The sequence below is a fragment of the Orcinus orca genome, chromosome 9 (assembly GCF_937001465.1).
Source record: "Orcinus orca chromosome 9, mOrcOrc1.1, whole genome shotgun sequence".
In the NCBI taxonomy this organism is placed as follows: Eukaryota; Metazoa; Chordata; class Mammalia; order Artiodactyla; family Delphinidae; genus Orcinus; species Orcinus orca.
In genome coordinates, this window is record NC_064567.1 from 17,903,940 (window position 1) to 17,921,051 (window position 17,112).

The following is a 17,112-nucleotide window of genomic DNA, read 5'->3' on the forward strand; positions in this document are numbered from 1 at the left end:
ATATACAGAATAATATGGAATATTATTCAGCCTTTAAAAAGGACACCTGAAACTAACACAACATTGTAAATCAACTATACACCAACAAAAATTATTTTAAAAAATGAAGAAGGAAATTCTGCCGTTTGCAACAACATGAATGAATATGGAGGGCATTGTGCTAAGTGAAATAAGCCAGACAGAGAAACACGAATACTGCATGGTATCACTTACATGTGGAATTAAAAAACAAAGGTTAAACTGGAATGGTGGTTGCCAAGGGTTGGAGATGGGGGAAATGGGGAGAGGCTGGTAAAAGGCTACAAACTTTTAGTTATAAGGTGAATAAAGTCTTAGGATCTAATGTATAACACAGTGACTATAGTTGATAATACAGTATTGTATAACTGAAATATGGTAGGTAAGAGAGTAGAACTTAAGTGTTCTTACCAAAAAAGAAAAAAAAAGGTAAGTATGAGAGGTGATGAATTCGTTAATTAACTTAATGATGGGAATCCTTTCACAATGTACAGATCTATCAGATCATCACACTGTGCATTTTAAATATATTATGATTTTATTTGTTGATTATACCTTAATAAAGCTGAAAAAAATCTACAGCACAACTTGAAAAGAAGAAAATATCAGAGGGTGTACATAGCAAGAGTGAGCACTGTTTTGTGAAATATTTGTTTCAAAGAGATCTGTGTGTGTGTATGTATATATATGTAAAATACTGAGTCACAAAATAAACTTAAGTTTATTATACTTAAGTTTATACTTAAGTATAAGTTAAAAGAAACTGGTATTTCTTTCAGAGGGTCAGAGGGAAAGAGAAAACAGGAAAGCACTGACGTGGCTAACGCTGATTGGGTGGCTGTACTGCTCTGATGGCAGGCACAGCCCTGACAGATCTGGGGATGTGCATATGTTGGGTGATGGCTGCGTGTATGTTGGGTGACGGCTGTGCGAGGGCTGAAGAAAGATTCCTGCAGTGGGTGGGAGGTTAAAAGCCTAGATAATCTTGAAGCCAGAGTCTGTGTTTTGTTCCTTTTTATGTTCTTAGTGCCTAGTCCAGCAGCACTAACTGGCACAGGAAGCCCTCAATGAATATTTGTTGAATGAATGCATGGAAATGAGTGAGGTTTACAGATTTTTAAAGGCTCCTCTTAAAAATTCAATTAGGCTTGGAAATGAATTCAGGCAGTCCTACATTTATGAAAAGCTTGTTTCCAAAACCTTAATTTGCAAATTGGATTTTGGAACTTCAAACATTATTATACATGGCAGCTGGGATCTTAGGCCAGCCCACAGCTACCTTTTAAAACCCAGGATATATCTGAAGCTAGTAGCAAGAACGGAAGCTGCATTTCTACGGGATAAAGACATCCTCACTGGTCCAGCTAGGAATGCCAGGGGCAAACTGGCCTCCAGATGGCAGAAGAGCACCCCCCCCAGCCCCCATTCCTCTTGCCTTAGCTGGCCCTGCCTCTGCAAAGCCATTCTGGGGGGACTGGGAGGGACGTGAGAAGCAGTATGAAGTGAGGGCTCATGTCAAGGATAGAAATAGGTCAAAGGTCAGGAAAGGGAAAGAGGAGTGAGCAATGCAAATTACCTCAACCAGGAAGGAAAGACAGGCCTGTGGCCACCAGGCACTCAGCCCATGTGCTTGTGGCCAGGTGGCCAGTAAGACACACGCAAAAAAGTCGAGACCAACTCCATAAAGATTTGGTGTAGTCACCACTGCAGGAGAGATTCAGCAATATCATTTATAGAGTGCCCCATACGTGCAAAGTACAGTTGCCTGTTTTTCTGCCATTCTTTCTTATTTTTTTATCCATTAACAGCAAGTAGTAATTTCACCTTTAACCAGATAAGCGGTCCAGTAAAGTCAATCATTTAAAGCCAATCTTTGAACCCAAAAGTGAGCAAAAAATGGCCAGTTTGGTGTACAAACCAACAGTCACAAAAGGTACATGAGCTTTACTTTGTAACAGAGAAGGCACCTGAGTGCTCCGCTGTCCAGACGGTTGGCTTTTTCCTTGAACACGATTCTAACAAATGGGGCTTCCTGATAGCCTTGGCTACATCCAAACAGAGTGGAACCGCTAGAGCTGAATGCATTAAGAGCAATTAGGAGAGAGAAAATAAATAAAAAGATAGAGGACAGCACACAATAATTGGACAATTTCTGGATGAGAGTTGTATCCACTGAGATACCACAGTTTCACAGCATGATTTAAAAAACTATATTCATAGTGACAATTCTCAGCAATGGGGAAGTGTTTCAAATGTATTTTAACATCTATTTTAAAGAAGGGAAAGACATAGTTTTCATTACAATTTTTTTTTTTAATTTAGCATGCTGGAAAATTGTAATGCTACATTCCCCAATAAGATTGAATAAACCAGGTATTTATTCCTAAACTTTTTACAAATCTGAACATTTTTATGTGCACGTCTTCTGTATCTTATACAATTATGCCAATTATTGATTTCCCTGACATGTTTTTAACTTAGTTTCTTCAGAAAACAGTGGGATGAACTAAATAATTTCCTATGTTTCTTTGATGCCATGGTTTAAAAATTTACATACCCTTCCACATTTGTTACAAAATGTGACAAAAGCATGGCTGTTTATAAGAAACCCAAAATCTTGACTCAAGAAGACTTCACAGGGCTTTGGGAAAATGAGAAAGTAAGTGGTGAAAATATTAGACTGCAAGTGACAGAATCTCTCAGTAATCTTACCAGGAACAAATTAAACAGCACCTTGAAATCTAAAAGAACTGAACAGCCAATCACAATTGCCCCTGAAAATAACATGGCTCTGGATAGGTCTTGGCACTCAGGAATCTTAATGCACCTCATAAAAGAAACACTGCCAATCTCGCTCTGTAGGTGATGAAACTGAGATAAATTATCTGATGCAAATGCAGAGGAATTTAGAGCTCATTTTGTTGGGCATCTGTTTTGGCATTTAACCTAAAACTTCTTCCAAAGCAGAAGGCACAAAAGCTTTGTGTGTTCTGATGACTCCGATGAAAAGTGTGAACTTAGATGAACTGAGTTTGATTTATCCAGTAATGGGAAAGCTAAAGAATATTTTTTTGAGCATTGGCACTGTGCTGGAAGCTGAAGGTTCAAAGTTTCAAAATAGTCCCTGCCCTCAAGTGGATTACCATATATTGCATTGGCATTCTACTAGCCACTTTTGCTCACTTTTGGGTTCAGAGATTGGCTTTAAATGATTGACTTTACTGGACCTCTTATCTGGTTAAGGGTGAAATTACTACCTGCTGTTAATGGATAAAAAATAAGAAAGAAGGGAAATGAGGAAAGGGAAGGGAAGGGAAGGGAAGGGGAGGGAAGGGAAGGAACAGGCATGCTCACCACTAACTTTAGTTCAAGGTTAATAATAGAAGGGTGGACAAAGGATATGGAGAGAAAAGAAGAGCTGAGGAAGCCTTGTGGAGGAAGGTAGTATTTGATTTAGGCCTTGAAGAACAGGAAGGAAGTCAGGAACAAATGAGATAGAGCCCCTCATTCCTACTCTACTCCCCAATCACCCTCCATTGGTTACCCCCTACTACTCCCCATCTCTTCCTTACCCCACCTTACCCTACCCACTCCACCAAAACTTCCTTGGAATCCTAGGTCTCCATGGAACACTTCAGAAACCCCCATCTTTTTTAATGTCTCCATTTCAGAGGGGAAACTGAGGCACATAGACTGTTCTCCACGTAGGAAATAGAGTGAGCCAAGGAAGGGAGGTGGCATGATGAGTTTGAGGACCAGTGAGTGATCTCATTTGGCCGGAGCAGGGGTAGGTCAGAAGGGATATTAAAGGGAAGGGATATTAAAGGCAGACTGTGGAGAACTTTGAGTGCCACGTTGAGGAGAGTGGGGTCTGTCTTCAAAGGTGGGGGTGGGAGGACAGGAGGGGACAGGATCAAAAAGAGGACAGAGACTGAAGCCGGGACCAGATAGGAGGCAACTGTAATTGTCCAGGTGGCGGGCGATAACTGCTGAAATTCAGGACATGAGAGAGTGATTAGAGAAGAGTGAGAGAGACATGGAGAAAGTAAACTGATAGAACTGTGGGCATGATGGAGCGGGAAGAAACTCAGAACCAGGAATTCACACACACACAGCAGACTGGGCTCTTTGCCCTGCATTCCAGGCTCTGTTGTTGACCAGCCGTGAACACTGGGCAAGCCCTTCACCCCATGTGCCTCAGTTTCCTCATCTGAAATGGTGGCATTAAATAAGATCGGGGTTTCTGAAGTTCCATGGAGACCTAGGATTCCAAGGAAGTTTTGGCAGAGTGGGTAGGGTGGGGTGGGGTAGAGAGGTATGGGGAGTGGGGTGGGTGTGAGCAATGGTGGGGGTGACTGCAGCAGGGATGAGAAGCTCTAGATCCAAAACCACCTATTTCATCAGAACATCTCCTTTATGTAACAGGATTCCTTGTAACAGTAAATTTGCTAAAAAAAACAAAGCCCCCCAACCAGTCTGATAACCACAGGAACATACAGATAACCTCTAACATCCCTTTGTGCTCTCACACTTGAGTGATCACACTTAGAGAAACTGGTTATCCAAGAGATCTGCTAATATAGTGGATGTGGGTCTCATTTTTAGGACCCCATTGAGTTCCTGTTTATTTGATGAGCTGTTGCACAAATGCTGAAACAAATGGAACAACAACTGTCATGCTGAATCAATGCCAAAACTCTCAAAAATGGGACCGATTTACTGAAAGGCCATCTGGTGCTCTTACCCTTGTGCCTTACCTTTTCCCAAGACCCAGTGAGTTTTCCAAACCTCATAAACATCAGCGTGAAAAGGGCCCTTGCCTGCAGGTACAAAGACACTGGCTTCCCTGCTACTGACTGTTGTCTGGCTTTGGGTTAAGTGGAGTTGCCCCTCTGGGTTCCGTTTCCCTGTCTATAGAAGAAGAGCATTGCAGCAAACAGCCCTAGGGGCCCCTCTAGCTTGAACATTCCAAGATTCCAGGATCCTAAACTTTGGAGCCTGTTATCTGAACAATTGTCTGATCAATAGCACGTGCTCCGGGTCTTGTTCTGTCACAGTCAGATGGTCAGTGTATTAAGGGCTTTGGGCTGTTGACTCTAAGGATTGGGCAATGTGTGCTTTAGCCGAAGTCTCTGAGCCCTGCAGATGGATCACTCCGAGCAGAGGGCTCAGGTCTAAATTAACAGCAGATCTTTAGAAACACGATGCTTTGTGGATCGGTATGTGGAATAAGAAAACCCGTGCCTTTGGTATAAACACCCCCAAATGGTCTACGAACCACCAAAAAAAAAAAAAAAAAAGCAACAGAGGAAAACCAATCAGAACCACCACCAAGTTGAGACCAAAAAGTTTCATACAGGTCTGATATTTACACACTCACTGCCTTCCTTTGCCTCCTGATTTCTCCTCTCGCCTCCCACTCCCACAACTAAAAAAAAACAAAAAAATTATTTTATTTTTTTTTTACAACGATTCCTTTATGCGAAAGAAGAAGAAGAAGAAAAACTGAAGAGGTGAAGCGAGCACTCACTGGGAGAGCATGGCCAGGCTGCGTCTTCCCTGCGATCCGGATCCCCCGAGCATGTCTGCAGCTGGAAAAGGGCTGCGGGCGCAGAGGTGCTGAGACCCTCTGAGCGGTCAGGGCGTGGACCGGGCCCGCGGAGGTGCCATGTTATCTGTGGCTGAAATGCAGTGTGCAGGATGCTCCCGGGCTCTCCCTTTGTGTTAACACTTTGGTCTGTCCCTGTGACGAAAGTCTGGGCTTGTCCTTTGCCAAATTTACTCCTCCCCACCCTTTCCCTTCGCATAGGATCATCAGAGAGCTGATTGTTATTTTTTACTGTAATCTCTCTAATAGAGGCCCATCATGTTTAGATTTAGATTGTAAACGGCCCAGATTGCTTTGTGATTTCCAGAATGTTATTACTGGGCAGTAGGGGCCAGGATCCCCAGTAGCTTTCATGATGAAGACTTTATATGATCAATTACAAATAATTCTTCCAAGGCAGAGAACTAGTTAAAGGAAAAGACACTGATCCACGTGCTCAGCCTTTTGGAAAACAGTCGACCATGGTATCACTTGCATGCACAATCCAATTCTGAAGAGATCAACGGAAATCAGCCCACCAAAAAGTTCATCCGGGTGCAGTTCTCAGGCCCTCGTTCTGAGCTCTGTTCTCAATTAGCATTGGTGTCAGTGGCTTCCAAAGTAAACAGTTCCCACTGAGAAATCAAATCTGGGAAACTCCTATTATCCCTTTTATTCAGGGGAAGATGCATGATATAAAAATGCATACAAAGGCAAAGGGAAGAGAGCCGGAGGATCAGTGATATGCTGTGTTATACAGGGTGTTTGGTGAAATGAGGGCAACAGCCTGACGAAGGGACATGTTGCAACAGTGGGCCCGGTCTGCCCCCGTGGCACTCTGGTGTGGTGATCTCATCCGCCAGGCCAGGCAAGGGAGCCTGGTCAGCAAGAGCTTGGAAAGCAACCAGATTCCAACCCCTGTGGAGGGGGCGGTGTTGATTCTATCTGGAGATGACACTCTATCTAAGCTTGAGTTATGAATATGCTTCTTCACCGCTAACAAGCAATGAACAGATTGCTGCTGGGCACCAAGATACTTATGGGACTGGCTCTCTGTTAAATAAGTAGAACAACCCAGATCTCCACAGTGTAGGGTTAAGATGATTCTTTTGGTAAATAGCAGGAGAAACAATCAACTTTACACATTGATTCACATCCTTCATATGATGAAAAACATCTTTGAGATCTATGGCTTCATATCACAAACATGGACACAGAGGCAGAGAGCACTTCAAAAGTTCACCCAAAGTCGTGGAGAGGAACCAACGCAAGTATTCCTGTGCTCAGCTTGAAGAAGTTTAATTTAGTTAGATTAAATCCTCTCTTCACTTTAACTAACTAGACAATTTTGGTTGTTTTATTGCTTAAGTACTATGCTGTCCTCAAAGTCATAGTTTATAGAGTAATACAGTTTACTGAACTTCAAAATTAATTATCTCTATATGTCATGATGAATATACATCTTTAAATATCCCTTTGATTATATATGTTATCACTCAACACATACTGACTATTTAAAGTGCATGAGACACTCACTGAGATCACACAAGAGGCTTTAATGAAATACTCACTGACTAGACTTGAGTTTATTGCTCCAAAGCTGTGACAGATACATGTATTGAGGCATTTTGCTATTCCTCTTTCTACCACATTTTTCCCATTTAATATTTTTCCTTTTAAAATATTCAGTGATTTGCTGTGGCAAGCAGAATAATATTCCTCCCAAAGACATCCATGTCCTAATGCCCAGAACTTGTGAATATGTCACTTTACATGGCAAAAGGGATTTTCCAGATGTGATTAAGTTAAAGGCATTGAGGTGCAGAGATTACCCTGGATTATCCAGATGTGCTCAGCCTTAGTCACACAGGTGTTTAAAGTGAGATAAACCTCTCCTGCTGAGGTCAGAGGGAGATATGGGTATAGAATAATGGCCAGAGAGATGACCTTGCTGGTGCTGAAGATAGAGGAATGGGGTCCAGGAATGTGGCAGCTTCTAGAAACTGGAAAGGCAAGGAAACAGATTCTCCCATAGAGCCTCCAGAAAGCAATGCAGCCCTGTCTATATCTTGATTTTAGCCTAGAGAGACCTGTGCTGGACTTTGAACCTCTAGAACAATAGATAGGTTTGTGCTGTTTGAAGCCACCAAGTTTGTAGTTATTCATTCCAGCACTGATAGAAAACTAATACAGTTGCTTATGGGACTCAACTGACCTTGGGAATATGTTTCGCCTCCTGATGTCCCCCGTTTCCCACCCCCACTCCAATTCTGAGGTGGCAAGTATAGTTTTGACATATTTGGAATAAGTTCATAGAATGGAGTAGCCTGGAAAAACTTCAGTGGTTCTTCCAGGCCAGCCCAGACTCTCTCTCTCTCTTTCTCAACACACACACACACACACACACACACACACACACACACGCACACAGGAGAGCAAGAATTTAGTAATCTTCCACTAATATGCTGACATTCATACACTGAAAGTATGCAAATGGCCAGCTGTATAAAAGATATCCACCAAGTTATTTGCCTAGTTGTAAAGACAGAAAGAGGGAAATCATGCACACTTGTAGTTGGCCCCTTGTTATTAATGTAATGTGTTTGGGAAGTAGCTGTCTGTCTACAGTTTGTAAAACTAATGGATGTCATAATTCCTGCTACCTAATAGGGTACTGACATGACAATAGCGAAGAGAGGAGTGAGTTTTGGGCCTGGGTCAGACACCAGTAGGGCACAGGGAGAGCACAAAGGACAATAAGAAGGAGATTGGATGCATTTGGAGATGTGAATCATGAGATGAGAGCAGGGCTGAAGTAGGCAAGTGCTCCCAGGTAGGCTTCTGCGGTCCAGCTTCCTGGGGCTGGAGAGGCAAGGTGAGAGGAACTAGAAAGAACATACCAGAAGGTAACTGGTGAACAGTGTCTGTTTCTGCAGAGACCAGCAGGCACATGTGCCGTCACTGTGTAGCACAGACACGGGTACTCAGAGTCCATCTTCCAGAACTGGTGTCTCTGAGAACTGAAGTAGTGATCATTCATTGGCACCATGAACAGCAGGGCCAGCAAGACAGTAGGTGTCATACATATGACATTTCCAGCCTCTTTTACTAGGGGAAACGGAAGTCTGGGCCACTCTCAAATTACTGATAGCACCCTTCATTTCTAGATACTTTGCTTAATTTTTCATCAGAGAGATTCTGGGCTGGGAAGGTTTGAAGGAGGTCAGTGCTATAGAATGAAATAGCTCCCACCACAGGGTGGTCTTTTATTAATAAAATATGATTTAAAAAATAACTTTACTTCATGGAGGTAGGATCTCCATGATCTCTTCCAGACTTCATGGTCTGCAATGGTTGTTTAAGAATAGCTTTTACCTTGGAGCAATTCCCTAGGGAAAAGAGAGGTATGTGGGAAGTGCCCCTTGTCCTGCCTTAATGCACTTAAGACACACACATACAGAGCCGCTCACCTCCTACAGAAACACAACATAAAGTTAAAGGAAATCTATTCACATGAGAGGCAACCGTTCAAGTAATTTAAAGGGGATGTTTAAAACATCTTGAAGAAATTTTTTCTTACAAAGAAATTCATAGACTCTACACATTTAGAATGAAGCAAAAGATCTTGCCTAGACAATGGCTCACCAAGGGGTGGACAGGAACGGAAACGAAGGGGTTAACTACATATTTGTAGGCTGAACCTCTTTCCTCCTTTCCCTTGGTGACTAGAGTCTTTCCTCCACACCTGAGGGCATCACCCTCCTCCTCACTCCCCAGCCCCAAAAGCACTGAACATGTTCACTTAAACTATATTGCTTTGTATTTTCCAGTGATACTGCTTTTTAACAGATCTTCCTAAGAAATCTTCTCATGAAATACTTCTCCCTTTTTCCATCTCCTTCTGCAGAAATTACAGACTCCTCTTCTTTCTTTCCTCTGCTTTCTACCATCCAATAAAGTCTTTTCCTCACCTCTCCTTCCCTATCGTGTCTTTGATAAAGTCTTCGTAGTTCCCACTGTGGAATGTGTGATGGGCTGGGTGGAGGAGGGGGTGGAGAGATGTATGTACTGTTATAGAAAGTCATTGTTTGTCATGAGAATCTGTATGGCCTTTGCTGACACAATTCTCTGAACTATTCTCTGGTCTGACTCCAGGCCTGTAACACATCTTGAGTTGCTATACTGTCTTGTCTGCCTTACAATGTTAGCCATACAGTTCCTGTCCCAGCATCTTCCCCCTACTTAACACTATTTGAATATTTACTACAAGCAAGTCGTGGAGTTAAGTGCCATGGAGGGCTCCAAAGGTAAGAAGGGCAGTCCCAAAGGGAGATAAGATATGCATACAAAAATATTAATGCAAGATGGGGAGTGAAGAGTATTCTGAAAGCAGCGGAGCTGAAGCACTATACTTCTAAGGTGACATCCTACGATCAAGGTCCCAGTGTTTAATCACTCTTATGCTCAATTTATTCTGTGATTGAACTAGACTTCCTGTGGCTGAAATAGAAATCCACTTATCTCTGTTAGGGCCACAGGTATTAAGTCATCCTTCAGTCTGGTCTTTTCTAGGCTAAACGCCAATGCCTATTTTCCATCCTTTTAATATCAGCTTGAAATATAACAACTCTTCAAACGGGAAACCAAAATTGGACATAATAAAGGCTTGACCAAGGCTGAATGTGGCTGGCTGAAGTCCCAGAGCTGCCTGCCACGTTCCTGTTAACACATCCTAACATTGTTTTCACGTTGATAATAGCATCTCTTATAGAGTTCATTCATTAATTTTTGTGCTAAATCCAGGGTGGTTTTTTTTTTTCTTCTCCAGATTTGTTGCTTAGTCAGTCTATCTCCAACATTTATCTGTTAAGCTATTTTTGTTGTTATTAATTACCCTTAATATAAAGAACTTCATACTCTTTCCAGAGGCTCATTTTTCAACTCTTCCAGATTACTCTCTGTAGTATTTTTCTTGCCCTCCTGCTTAAAACACAAAATCTGATTTCATGAAAGGAGAAAAAGATCTTTCAGAAAGCATATACCTGCATTTCAATACCTGGGAATTCTAATGATCTATTTGAGGCAACATAGAGTTCAAGGTCCTCGACTGCACTCAGAGTGTATTTATATATTTCTATCTCCCATTACTAGGCTGTGAGCTCCTTGAGGAGGGGGACTATGTCTTACCCATTTTTGTGCTCCTCCCCTCAGCCCAGTTAGCACAATGTCTGGCAGAGATCAGCCCTTCTGTAATATGTGCCGCATAAGTGAATTAGGGCACCTGGCTTCATAAAGAGCAAATAATGGCCTTGACCAAGTTAATTTGTTTTTTCTGTCGTTGAGTTGAAATAGGAGGATAATTGATTGGTGGCCCGGCCTCAAGTTCAGTTGTGCCTACCACTGGAATTGAGATGCATCTGGGCTTGTGTGACGTGTGGTGAGGGAGGCCTAGGGAGCCGATTTGCATGGGGGTTTGGAGAGTTGTCTGCTATTCCATGCCTTGGAACTGGTCCCTGAGCGGAGGCCCATTGCCATATGTCTGTGTCTTGAGGACAGGGGTGGGCTGCAGAGAAGCGGAAGCTGCTTCCACAAGGTGTTTGCTGAGTCTAGGCCAAGCTTTGGTGGCCAGGTGACAACGAGAAGCAGAGGAAAGTGTCCCCCTTACTACCTCTACACGAGCACAGCATGGTTTTGGAATTCCGGAAGAGTGAAGCGAACGCAGGGCCACTTTGGAACCTTGAAAGATTGTATCAAGGGCACGAGACAGCATCTTTGACATGGAAGCCCAGGGTCTCAAGTGAACCCCAGGGCAGTGGGAGAGAGGGGTGAGGGCTTCACTGGGGCAGGGGGCCAGCAGCAAGGAGCCATGGGAGGTTGCACATGGTGGGTGAATGCACCATTCATGAGGTTTTATAAGACAGACTTCCAGAAACAGAAGGACTTCTTAAAAAAAATTGATGGTGGGGTGGTAGTCCTGCATCAGCAGAGATCATCAAGAATTATATTACTAGTAAAGTGATTCTGTTGACATCCATAGGCAGATTCTGATTGAGGATATATGGGTGACAGTTATAAGGTTTCTGTACATTTTTAAAATTACATCTTATTCTAAAATCTTTTAGACAGACTAAAAGGAGTAAGAAACTATAATGAAGATCTGTGTGCTCACCATTCAGCTTAAGAAAGAAAATTTGCAAAGTAGGGCTTCCCTGGTGGTACAGTGGTTGAGAGTCGGCCTGTCGATGCAGGGGACACGGGTTTGTGCCCTGGTCCGGGAAGATCCCACATGCCGCGGAGTGGCTGGGCCCGTGAGACATGGCTGCTGAGCCTGCGCGTCCGGAGCCTGTGCTCCGCAACGGGAGAGGCCACAACAGTGAGAGGCCCGCGTACCGCAAAAAAAAAAAAAAAAAATTGCAAAATAACTTTGTGCCCCATGCGTTCTCCTAGGATGGCCTTCTCTCCCTCTCCACCTGTAGGTAGCTATTCTTCCCCTCCCCTCCTCTCCTCCCTCCACTGCTGGCCCCACCCCAGAGGGCTCACCAGCAATGCCACCCTTGTATGTATTTGGTTCTAGAATGAAACAGGATGGGTGCGTGGGAGTGAGACGTCATTTCACTCTGTCTTGATGCTTCTGTATTTTCATGGTGAAATGCAGGTCCTCTGGTCATGATACCACCGTTCAGTTAAAAAGAGGGCATTCTTTCCTTCCCAAGGCCAAACCTTGAGCCCCAGCATTACGTTGCTAATTCTTCCCCTTAAGAAATCCTGACCCCCAGTTGTACCCCCCTGGCAATCTAACACGTCTTCAGTGCAATGCACCCTAACATTGATCATAAAGGGGACTTTTGTTCAGTGAAAAGATTATTGGCATTTGCCACCGTTTTCCTGGTGTCTCCTGAAGCATTCTGCCTTTACCCAACAAAGCTATTCCTTCTCCTTTTCCCTGGAATGGCTTTTTAAACTCCCTTTGCTTCTCTGAATTCTAGTGGTTCTTTAAGAACCAGTGTCTGGCTCCACCTCTATAAAGTCTTCCTCATTTTGACTTTATTTCTTTGTAATTTATCATCTTAGGAGGAAAGATGAGAAAGCTTGAACCCACTCTTGTTTGCATGCATTTGAGAAATAGTTATGTTGTCATGTGTGACTCAGCCCTTCCAGCTGACTTGCTGTGAGGCTCCATTTCTGTTTAAACTCTTTTGCAACAATTATTTAGGTCCAGTCTCTAAGTTCTTTTTAAAATCTGGGGGTTTTAGCCAGCTGGACTATTTTCTTTTCCTGGAAAGAAAAGTTTCTATCTTAAAAAGATTGTGCTTCTAACTCCCCTCTGCCCTCCAGCTTGAAACACATCTTTAAAACGATAACACGGTGCTTGGAAATAGTAGGGTTCTAACAACAGTTTCTTGAATGAATGATTGCTGGTGCACATCTATAAAACCCTGGTTCTGGTCTCAGAAAATAATAGTATATACCTTATATAATTCTAAGAAAGAAGTGTGTACACGAAAGATATGATTTCTGCCTATAGGAAAATGAATTTAGCCCTTGGTGATAATTTTAGAATATAGATTTCTTGTACATAGATACAATTAAACTGTAAAGGAAATTAAGAAACTATCATGGGGACTCTGGGGATGTAATTCTGGTGCAGGGAAAATGTCACATCTTCAAAGGAAGCACGTTAGTTGATAAGCCACAGAATTCTCAGTGTGTATCAGTCTTGTTCAAAGTATCTAAATATTTCCACACCATAAATTTATTTTCTGGTGTCCACTTTATGCATCTGGATATTAAATTTACACATGGTTTTTATAGCTCGAATCAAATCCAGATTTTTTTCCAGTGATACCATATAAGGTCTAAAAAAGTATTGATTTCTCTTTTAGGAGGTCAGACCTGGATTATATTTGTTCCTATTGCTAGAGAAATAGTCCAGTGTGTGTTTTGGATACTTTGGATGTAGTGTTTATTATTGATATTACATAACTGACACCTTTTAAGGTACTATCCTATTTTGTGATTAACAGATCGCATGAATTAGTACATGATTATGATATCTATCTATAGATAGAAATAGATGGATGGATACACAGAGTCTTATTTATTCGTTGTTCATGTGTATATACCTTTTCTCACCTGTTTTCTGGCAGTGATGATTCCTAACACCTCTTTTGCAACTGATACAGCTTAAAATAGTGTTAGACATATGGCAGGTGCTCAATAAATACTCATCATTTGCTCTCTGGATTAAAGGGGGGACAGCAATGGAGTAGAGATGCTACATCAAGAAGGCCAGTTGGCTGGTCCTCCCAGGCTCCCACAGAGTGGCCTTCTTTGGAGTATTTCTCATGGTACAGCTCTAGAGGCTCTGCTGCCCCAGCCACTGGATCTTGGGAGTTCTCACAATGGACAGGTCTCAGAGAGGCTGATTGGCTCACAGACTCACAAGAAACTGAGGTATACATCAGAATCCTAATTAATGCCAATTAGTTAAGATAGAATGGATGACCTCCCTCTTCAGTGCCTGGGGAGCTCTCACTTCCCAACCAGGTTACCCCCCATTCCCCAAGCCAGAATGTCAGGAAGCCTCAGTCACCAGAGACTGCTTCATGATGTGGTGTCAGAGCAAAGGGAGGGAACATCATCATGAGGAAGATTTCACCCAAGCCAAGCAGAGATGTGCAGAAACACCCACCTCAGTGGAGAGACTACTTATCATGTCACAGGACTGAACAAACCCTGAGATTCAAGGTCTGTTTTATCTGGATATTCCTAGATGACCAGTGCCAACCCTGGACCTGGCATCCATGCGGACCTCTTCTACTGGCCCATTCTTTTTTTCAGACTTACTTACTACATCAATGATGTGGACTGAATGTTTGTATCCCCCCAAATTCATACACTGAAATCCTAACCCTGGATGTGATGGTATTAGGAGGTAGGGCCTTTGGGAGGTAATTAGGTCATGAGGGTGGAGCCCTCATGAGTGGGATTAGTGTTCTTATTAGAATAGACATGAGAGAGCTTGCTTTTTCTCTCTCTCTCCTGTGTGAGGATACAACAAGAAGACAACCAACTGCCAGTCAGGAAGGGGTCCCTCATCAGACACCGGATCTGCCGGCACCTTGATCTTAGACTCCCCAGCCTCCAGAGCTGTAAGAAATAAATGTTTTGCCGTTTAAGCCACCCAGTCTATGGTATTCTGTTATAGTAGCCCAAACTGACTAAGACAATAGATTACAGTTAGACTCCACTTGCTTATATCTGAGAGACCTAATGTAATTTGACACGCGTTGAATTTATTAGAAATGTTCTTTTGTACACTTTTTGGGCGCCTTTATGGTGGCAGCTTGAGACAAGAGGGTAGAAATAGACTAGGAGAAAGCTCTTCAGCTTTAGGACATGATTTTACTTTGAAGTTATTGAGCAATGAAATCAAGCTATTATTAAGACCAAGGCAGGAAAAACCAATAGAGGTCCTTTTTGCTCATTAGTTCATAGAGTAGAACAGGGAAGGGGTTTTAGTGAAAGCATTTAATTTAAAAAATCATATTCATTTTTCTTATTTAAAAGCCAAAAGCCATCTGGAAAGCTTTTTAATTTTAAGACCTTATGAAGACAACAAAGAAGATAAAATGGATGATACTTACACAAAAAGTAACATACAGTACACTTCAAATATGAAAGCCAGTGACCTGAAATATGCATTCAGTTTTCTAAAATATGCTGCAAAGTAAAGAGAGCTGGGGTAATCTGAGATTCCCCTAGGTATTTTAGAACTCAGTGTCTTTCTAGGATAACTTCAAATTATCTTTCTTTTTGACTCTTTTTCAGTGGATCTAAGAATTAAAAATTAAATTAAAAATTAAAAGATACAATTCTGAGACTATTCTATAGCGCTTCCAAGCCTATGTGTTCTGGGTGTTCCAGCTCATTAACTTCATTTTAATTACAAATTTTATGATAATGAATCAACCAAAGGGTATACTTTTGTAATTAAGAAACTCAATGCCTCCTGAAGAATGTGTTGTATCGTAGTCAATGTTTACTAAATTAATCTGAATCTTAGAGTTTTGACTAATAGCTATTTATAAATGCTTCTCCTCTTTCTTCCAAACAGTACTTTTTGAGGTGTATGAACTATTAATAAAAACAAAAAATTCTCCACTTCACCGAAAATAAAATTAACCCTCTGTATCTTGGTTTAAAAGTCTTGGGTTTTCTAACATCTTTCTTTATTCTTTTTTTTCTTTTTTTTTTTTCTTGGTTCATCCCAATACTAGAAAACAATGCACTATTTAGAGTCTAAACTTTAGACCCAACTTGTGTGTTAAACACTCTCTATTTCAGAAAGAGTGTTGGTAAATACTAGTCTGAGGTTGGCCCTACCCCTAATCTACTTCTGCCCATCCTCCTGGGATTAACTGAGGTTGTTTACGTCTCCAGACCACAAACTTCGTCTTTCATTAGAGAAATTTTAGATTATATAGTTTGTTCACTGTTGGACTCTTTGGGGCTTGGTATGAACCCTGTAATTCAATGATTATCTGGTCTTATAATGCAAATGTTAATAGCAAATAACACTAAGAGCTTGAGTACTAGAGCAAATAGGCCAACTAAAGGGAATCTACTCTTACCATATGAATATCACTTGCCTCCATGATGCGACTAAATAAGCATAATGGTCAAAATTACACGGAGTAGAAGTCCACTATCCTTAATAATCAGAGAAATACAGGAGGTGAGTTTCTTCATATCTCTAGAGACAAAGATAGGAAGTCAAAATTCCAGTGGCTCATCAGGAGAGTGATGGAACCCCAGGTATGGTATGATGGTGTCAGTACTCGGAGAATACCACAAAGGTCACCAATGGTTCTGCCTCCCCATAAATAGCTTATCAAAGTGAGCAAAGTTCTGCCTTGGTACACAGATGTGATCTGAAGTATCTGTTTGCTCATTCATTTATTCAGCATTGAGTATGGGCCTTTGGGGAAATAAAAGTGAGTAAGATGTAGTTTTGGATTTAGAGTTGCTTTCAATTTGGTGGGGAAAAGAGACATATAAACAAACAAACAAACAATAAAATGGGTGACGATAAGTAACATACAAACAAATGCTATGGGAAACCCAAGGTGGGAAATCAGTCACTTGATTGGGGACCTCTGGGAAGGTGTTTTCCAAAGGATGACTGTTGAGATAGGCCTTGAAGGCAAGAGTATACCACTTACAAGAGCTTCAGGAGGTAAGGACAGTGGTGTGGAACAGCACAGAATCCCTATAAGCCTGAGGAATTTTGCTCACTTAGATGCAAAACCAGACAAGTAAGTGACCAACAGCAGGGTTTAATTCTGATTGGGATAAAGCCATCATTTTAAAGTCTTTTGAATTTTCTCTTCAATTCACAACTAGGGGGAAAGGGAAGATAAAATGGCTGCTTCTCATCTGCATTTGAGGTCCTAAGCCCTCTCCAGGGGTGATAGGCTCTGGGGAGAGTGAGAGGTAACACTTTA

General features: G+C 41.9%; 1 protein-coding gene across 14 annotated transcripts in view; it reads right to left on the bottom strand.

The window, feature by feature from the left end:
- CALD1 (caldesmon 1) overlaps nucleotides 1-17,112 on the bottom strand; it is a 181,323-nt gene that overhangs the window by 62,549 nt on the left and 101,662 nt on the right. For 2 of the 14 annotated variants that reach the window (XR_007479356.1, XR_007479357.1), the window contains exons 1-2: nucleotides 5,549-5,736; nucleotides 5,399-5,446 (exon numbers count right to left, since the gene is read on the bottom strand). The exons of 4 other annotated variants lie outside the window; for them this stretch is intronic. Coding sequence is in view for 7 of the 10 variants with exons in the window: in XM_049715078.1 (XP_049571035.1) it covers nucleotides 5,399-5,446; nucleotides 5,549-5,601 (101 nt within the window). In the remaining 3 variants the exon portion in view is untranslated. Of the gene's footprint in view, nucleotides 1-5,398; nucleotides 5,447-5,548; nucleotides 5,774-17,112 lie in introns of those variants that run through there. 8 more of the 14 variants (XM_049715079.1, XM_049715077.1, XM_033432412.2 and 5 more) reach the window with 6 other exon arrangements.